The sequence below is a fragment of the Engystomops pustulosus genome, chromosome 4 (genome assembly GCF_040894005.1).
Source record: "Engystomops pustulosus chromosome 4, aEngPut4.maternal, whole genome shotgun sequence".
Taxonomy (NCBI): Eukaryota; Metazoa; Chordata; class Amphibia; order Anura; family Leptodactylidae; genus Engystomops; species Engystomops pustulosus.
Window position 1 is genome coordinate 224,405,134 of NC_092414.1, and position 7,629 is coordinate 224,412,762.

Here is a 7,629-nt window from a genome sequence, read left to right on the forward strand (position 1 = left end):
TTATTAGGGAATCGCTCTTGGCTGAAATGGGCGTGGCTCTGAGAGAAGACGGGGGCACTGTGGGGGTCTTCTCACCAAAGAAGGTAAGGGATAGCCCCCGGCCTGTGCATTGCTGCCCCCACAGTTGTGTAGGTGTCATGTGACCTGTCTGTGTCCTGCTCAGATCCCCCACCTGGTCAATCTGAATGAAGACCCCCTGATGTCCGAGTGTCTCCTGTACCACATAAAGGAGGGCGTCACACGGTAATCGTCTCATCTACCACTCTCCCTCTCTCTCACTTCTCTTGCCCTCATATGCCGCCTCTCTCTCGCCGTCTTTCTCTCCTGTCTCTCTCTCTCTCTTGTTGTCTCTTGCCCTCATATACCCTCTCTCCTGTCTCTTTCTCTCCTGTCTCTCTCTCTCTCTTGCTGTCTCTCTCTCTTGCCCTCTTTCTCTCCTATCTCTTTCTCTCTCTCGCTGTCTCTTGCCCTCATACGCCCTCTCTCTCTCTCTCGCTGTCTCTTTTTCTCTCTCTCTCTTTTTCTCTTTCTCTTTCTCTCTCGCTGTCTCTCTCGCTGTCTCTTGCCCTCATACGCCCTCTCTCTCTCTCTCGCTGTCTCTTGCCCTCATACGCCCTCTCTCTCTCTCTCTCGCTGTCTCTTGCCCTCATACGCCCTCTCTCTCTCTCTCGCTGTCTCTTGCCCTCATACGCCCTCTCTCTCGCTGTCTCTTCCGTGCAGGGTCGGGCAGGTGGATGTGGACATTAAGCTGACCGGTCAGTTCATTAAGGAGCAGCACTGTCTCTTCCACTGCAACACCAATGAGAATGGAGAAGGTGCGGAGGATTATGGGGCGTGAGATCTGGGAGGTGCTAGATGGGGGTCACGCATATTTTGGGGAGGGTGCTGTGTGGATTGCTCCTCCCATGTTTTGCTCCGTTATTTCTTTGCAGTGGTCGTGACATTAGTGACATGTGAAGGAGCGGACACCTACGTGAACGGGAAGCAAGTGACCGAACCGCTGGTCCTGAAGTCAGGTCAGTGCCCCCCTCAGTGCCCAGCAGGCTGCATTACTGCCCCACTCTGTGCCCAGCCGGTTGTGTAACTGCCCCCCTCAGTGCCCAGCAGGCTGCGTAACTGCCCCACCCCCCTACTATCCCCCCTCTTCCGTGCCCAGCCGGCTGTGCAACTGCCCCCCTATATATCTGTGTAACTCTCTCTCTGCAGGTAACAGGATAGTTATGGGTAAGAACCACGTCTTCCGGTTTAATCACCCAGAGCAGGCACGGCTGGAGCGGGAGAGGAGCAGCGCCCCTGTGGAAAGTCAGGTGGAACCCGTGGACTGGAACTTTGCCCAACGGGAGCTCTTGGAGAAACAGGGAATAGACATAAAGCTGGAGATGGAGAAACGGTCAGTGGCTGTGGAGTCAGCGGGAGGCGCCCGCTGTCTGCGTTAGGCCGCGGGGGCTCGGCGGGAGGCGCCCGCTGTCTGCGTTAGGCCGCAGGGGCTCGGCGGGAGGCGCCCGCTCTCTGCGTTAGGCCACGGGGTCTCGCGGGAGGCGCCCGCTGTCTGCGTTAGGCCGCGGGGGCTCGGCGGGAGGCGCCCGCTGTCTGCGTTAGGCCGCGGGGGCTCGGCGGGAGGCGCCCGCTGTCTGCGTTAGGCCGCGGGGGCTCGGCGGGAGGCGCCCGCTGTCTGCGTTAGGCCGCGGGGGCTCGGCGGGAGGCGCCCGCTGTCTGCGTTAGGCCGCGGGGGCTCGGCGGGAGGGGCCCGCTCTCTGCGTTAGGCCGCGGGGGCTCGGCGGGAGGCGCCCGCTCTCTGCGTTAGGCCGCGGGGGCTCGGCGGGAGGCGCCCGCTCTCTGCGTTAGGCCGCGGGGGCTCGGCGGGAGGCGCCCGCTCTCTGCGTTAGGCCGCGGGGGCTCGGCGGGAGTCTGTGTGGTCATAATTGGTTCTCTCTTATTAGACTGCAGGACCTGGAGTTTCAGTATAAGCGGGAGAAGGAGGAAGCGGATCTGACACTGGAGCAGCAGAGACTGGTGAGCTCTGAGCGTCCCCTCCCCTGCTGGCGGCCATGTTGGACCTGCAGCTATTAACCCTTACCTGTCTCCCTGCAGTACGGCGATTCGGACAGCGGAGATGACTCTGACAAGCGTTCCTGTGAGGAGAGCTGGCGTCTCATCTCCTCTCTCAGGGAGAAGGTCCCGCCGGGCCGGGTGCAGAGCATTGTACGACGCTGCGGCCTCCCCAGCAGCGGCAAGAAACGGGAACCCATAAAAGTTTACCAGATCCCCCAGCGCCGGCGGCTGGGGAAGGACCCGCGATGGCTGACGCTGGCGGATCTGAAGATGCAGGCGGTGAAGGAAATCTGCTACGAGGTGGCGCTCAACGACTTCAAGCACAACAAGCAGGAGATTGAGGCCATGGCCGTCATCAAGATGAAGGAGCTGAGCCGCACCTACGGCAAGAGGGACATGGCCAACGAGAAGGAGTGGTGGAAGGCCGTGGCCCGGGATGTGTGGGATACTGTGGGGGTGGGCGAGGAGGACGAGGCCAACAAAGGGGGAGTCCAGGACCTGAAGGCCCACATAGACAAACTGACCGACATCCTGCAGGAGGTGAAGCTGCAGAACAACATGAAGGATGAGGAGATCCGCGCGCTGCGCGACCGCATGATGAAGATGGAGCGGGTGATGCCCGTCACACAGGTGAGACCCACACATACAGATCACAACAATCCCACCAGGACATGAAGGGATTGCTGGATTGTGAATGCTGCTCTGCCTGTGACTGGAGTATTAGATGTGATGTGACTGCTGCTCTGCCTGTGACTGGAGTATTAGATGTGATGTGACTGCTGCTCTGCCTGTGACTGGAGTATTAGATGTGATGTGACTGCTGCTCTGCCTGTGACTGGAGTATTAGATGTGATGTGACTGCTGCTCTGCCTGGAACTGGAGTATTAGATGTGATGTGACTGCTGCCCTGGCTGGGACTGGAGTATTAGATGTGATGTGACTGCTGCCCTGGCTGGGACTGGAGTATTAGATGTGATGTGACTGCTGCCCTGGCTGGGACTGGAGTATTAGATGTGATGTGACTGCTGCCCTGGCTGGGACTGGAGTATTAGATGTGATGTGACTGCTGCCCTGGCTGGGACTGGAGTATTAGATGTGATGTGACTGCTGCCCTGGCTGGGACTGGAGTATTAGATGTGATGTGACTGCTGCCCTGGCTGGGACTGGAGTATTAGATGTGATGTGACTGGCCAGAGGGGAAATGGGAGTGTTAACAGGGATGTTGAAGTCTCCCATGATGATGATTGGAATATCACAGGATAGAAAGTGAGAGAGCCAAGAGGCAAACTGCTCAAGGAACTGATAGTGTGAGGCAGGAGGACGGTATACTACAGCCACACGAAGAGAGAATGGGCGGAAAAGTGTGAGGGTGTGGACCTCAAAAGATGGGAAGGTAAGAGAGGGGCACAGGAGGAATGTCCTGGAAGTGGATTGTGGAGAGAGAAGTATGCCGACCCCTCCTCCATGCCTATTCTCAGGTCTGGAGCAGATAAAAAGTATAAGCCACCATAAGACAAAGCAGCGTGGGAGGCAGAGTCATCCTGCTGGATCCATGGTTCTGTGATGGCAGCAGGTCAAGGGATTTAGAAAGAAAGAGGTCATTACACACAGAGTGGGCGTTCCATAGGGCACATCTACAAGGAGTTACAGGTGGAGGAGGAGAAGAGGGGATACACTGAATCTCTATAAGGTTAGCAGGTTTCTGTGGGCCTGGGTTAGGAGAGATGTCCTCTGCAGGAGGAGAAAGAGGAAAGACAAAAGATGCTTCAGAGATTTATAAGAAGTTAATTTTTCCTTCTCAACTGAACACTGTGATAAGTTAGTGGGGTCACATAACATATACAGTATGTACATAATGTACAAAGGTGAGTGAAGAAGTGCGACATTGATGTGGATAAAGGTTAGAAAATAAAGTAGGATCCAGCTTCCAAGTCTTGTAGGAATAAATTGTAGTAAATTAAAAATCCATTTTATTAGAAAAATGTAAAAAGTTAGAACGTCACTTATACACGGGTCTGACGTTTCAAACCAAAAGGTTCTTGGTCGTAGCCTGATGTGGATAGTTGGTACTGGTGGAATAGTTGGACGATGGGCAAGTAAAACGACCGTAGCAAACTGAGAAAAACTAAAGATCATCAGACAAACATAATTGTTTTTCTCTGCCACCATACCTGTCCCCTGCCCTGTCTAACTACAATGTATAACCGCGGCCGCGTACTTGTCAGAGCACCGGACGGCGGCCGCGTACTTGTCAGAGCACCGGACGGCGGCCGCGTACTTGTCAGAGCACCGGACGGCGGCCGCGTACTTGTCAGAGCACCGGACGGCGGCCGCGTACTTGTCAGAGCACCGGACGGCGGCCGCGTACTTGTCAGAGCACCGGACGGCGGCCGCGTACTTGTCAGAGCACCGGACGGCGGCCGCGTACTTGTCAGAGCACCGGACGGCGGCCGCGTACTTGTCAGAGCACCGGACGGCGGCCGCGTACTTGTCAGAGCACCGGACGGCGGCCGCGTACTTGTCAGAGCACCGGACGGCGGCCGCGTACTTGTCAGAGCACCGGACGGCGGCCGCGTACTTGTCAGAGCACCGGACGGCGGCCGCGTACTTGTCAGAGCACCGGACGGCGGCCGCGTACTTGTCAGAGCACCGGACGGCGGCCGCGTACTTGTCAGAGCACCGGACGGCGGCCGCGTACTTGTCAGAGCACCGGACGGCGGCCGCGTACTTGTCAGAGCACCGGACGGCGGCCGCGTACTTGTCAGCGCACCGGACGGCGGCCGCGTACTTGTCAGCGCACCGGACGGCGGCCGCGTACTTGTCAGCGCACCGGACGGCGGCCGCGTACTTGTCAGCGCACCGGACGGCGGCCGCGTACTTGTCAGCGCACCGGACGGCGGCCGCGTACTTGTCAGCGCACCGGACGGCGGCCGCGTACTTGTCAGCGCACCGGACGGCGGCCGCGTACTTGTCAGAGCACCGGACGGCGGCCGCGTACTTGTCAGAGCACCGGACGGCGGCCGCGTACTTGTCAGAGCACCGGACGGCGGCCGCGTACTTGTCAGAGCACCGGACGGCGGCCGCGTACTTGTCAGAGCACCGGACGGCGGCCGCGTACTTGTCAGAGCACCGGACGGCGGCCGCGTACTTGTCAGAGCACCGGACGGCGGCCGCGTACTTGTCAGAATATAATGCTATACAAACAAAAGAATGTAAGAATACTATACTAAAATTAAATTTAGATCCAGAGAGACATGAAACATGTGGATCAAGTTCTAAACAGAGAAAAACAAACTCCTTAAAAGACAGAGATGAACATTAAATCAGGTAGGACAGAAAAGGGTCAAATGTTAGAGAAAAAGTCTTGTCTAATACAAAGGTAATTGCCATATATATCACTGCATGCTGTGTCCACGGACCCTCGGTAGTAATTAGAAGCTGCCCTGTAGGTAGGTGACTGGTAGGTAGCTGACCTGCTGTTCCTGTTCCTGAATAACCTCTGCTTTTGCCCCAAGGACGAGGTGACAGAGGTGCCGGATGATTACTCGGATGAACAGTCCTTCTCATGGTGCTCCAATGATGATGAGGCAGTGAGTAGTCATCAGGTGGACAGCTCCCCGGACCACTCCCCGAAGGGTCAGCGGGTGACTCAGCTGATGGAGAATGACGCTACTTTTCGGAGAGGGAGGATGCGGTGGTTGAAAGAAGAAAAGTCCCGACTGCAGAACCTCCAGCAGCAACAAATAAGCCGCTGCCTCCGGCGGCCTCCCGGCACCGGCAAGTTTATTCCTCCACTGGACTGCAAGCTGCGGTTCCCCTTCAAGAGTAATCCACAGCACCGCTTCTCCTGGGCTCCGGGGGCCACCTACGTGGTAGAAGAGGTAACAAATCCATGGTCGGAGGAGCGTCCGATGCCGGTGAATGAGGATGGTGAAAGGCGGAACGGCCGTCAGCGGGAGGGGGAGAACCACCAGCGGCAGAGGAGGAACTCGCTGGATGGAGGCTCCAACAGAGGAAGACGCTCCAACAGCCGCCACGGCCGGCAGAACGGTGAAGAGCAGTCATGGAGGAGGGATCAAGGAAGAGAGAATGACGGTGGACCCCCAGCAGCAAAACGTCATCCTTCGTCTCCGCAGGAGCGCCCCTACAAATACCACCCCTACACTGCACCCCCACGCATGCGACGTCAGAACTCCGCCCCAGATCTGTGCGACCGCGAGACCCCCGTATGAAGACCGAAGGAGCGAGCATGTTGTCATGAGTAGGAGGAGGAAGAGGCGGGATGCCAGGAACCGAAGGAAAAGGAACGTGTAACAACAAAGAGGAGCCGCAGCAGCTCCCACATTAACCTGAGACTTCATAACATATTTTACTTTCTGTTTTTGTTTCTGATTTTTAATGATTTTATTTTGTGTTTTTTTCGCTGCTATGAGGGAAGAACACGGCCCCTCCCACACACCCATACAATCACTGAGCATACTGTGTGTACATGTGTGTATAGGTGACAGGCGCTATATGTATATAGAAGTGGATGTATAGATATACACCTGGGTGTATATATACTACGGCTTGCACTGGTAACATGGCTGACATGAAGTTCTTGCACTCGGCGGGAGGCCGGTGTGTGACCTCTATATACAGGAGGCCGAGGACATGACCAGGAACACTAGAGATGAAGTACTGCCCCTTCCCAGACTCCTTTGCTTCTTTCTTTTTGACACTAAAGCCGCACATAGACTTGCACTGCCCGCTGTCCCCGCCCCTGAAGAGCGTCATATACAAACCTATTTATCTTGTGTTATCTTCTGTGTGTTGGAGATGAGACGTGTGTAGATGACACTACGGATACTCTGTAACCTGTAGAATATCTCCAGAAAGTGAACTGTAACCTGAAATAAAGTGCCACAAACTGCAGTTCTTGTAGGTTCCTGAGTGTGCGGTGCAAGCGTGGGCTTCCCATAGACCTCTCTAGGCGCTCTCGAGCAGCACAGTGCAAGCGTGGGCTTCCCATAGACCTCTCGAGCAGCACAGTGCAAGCGTGGGCTTCCCATAGACCTCTCGAGCAGCACAGTGCAAGCGTGGGCTTCCCATAGACCTCTCTAGGCGCTCTCGAACAGCGCAGTGCAAGCGTGGGCTTCCCATAGACCTTACGAGCAGCACAGTGCAAGCGTGGGCTTCCCATAGACCTTACGAGCAGCACAGTGCAAGCGTGGGCTTCCCATAGACCTCTCGAGCAACACAGTGCAAGCGTGGGCTTCCCATAGACTTCTCTAGGCGCCCTCGAGTAGCGCAGTGCAAGCGTGGGCTTCCCATAGACCTTACGAGCAGCACAGTGCAAGCGTGGGCTTCCCATAGACCTCTCGAGCAACACAGTGCAAGCGTGGGCTTCCCATAGACCTCTCTAGGCGCCCTCGAGTAGCGCAGTGCAAGCGTGGGCTTCCCATAGACCTTACGAGCAGCACAGTGCAAGCGTGGGCTTCCCATAGACCTCTCGAGCAGCACAGTGCAAGCGTGGGCTTCCCATAGACCTCTCTAGGCGCTCTCGAACAGCGCAGTGCAAGCGTGGGCTTCCCATAG

The 7,629-nt window shown here is 56.5% G+C and overlaps 1 protein-coding gene across 1 annotated transcript in view; it reads left to right on the plus strand.

Annotated features, from left to right (window-relative positions):
- KIF1C (kinesin family member 1C) overlaps nucleotides 1-6,966 on the plus strand; it is a 34,001-nt gene extending 27,035 nt beyond the window's left edge. Inside the window, exons 15-22 of the mRNA XM_072150022.1 lie at nucleotides 8-83; nucleotides 164-243; nucleotides 721-815; nucleotides 933-1,016; nucleotides 1,207-1,390; nucleotides 1,941-2,013; nucleotides 2,092-2,682; nucleotides 5,568-6,966. Coding sequence (XP_072006123.1) covers nucleotides 8-83; nucleotides 164-243; nucleotides 721-815; nucleotides 933-1,016; nucleotides 1,207-1,390; nucleotides 1,941-2,013; nucleotides 2,092-2,682; nucleotides 5,568-6,284 — 1,900 coding nt within the window. The 3' untranslated portion in view covers nucleotides 6,285-6,966. The remainder of the gene's footprint in view (nucleotides 1-7; nucleotides 84-163; nucleotides 244-720; nucleotides 816-932; nucleotides 1,017-1,206; nucleotides 1,391-1,940; nucleotides 2,014-2,091; nucleotides 2,683-5,567) is intronic.
- Nucleotides 6,967-7,629: the final 663 nt, after the last annotated feature.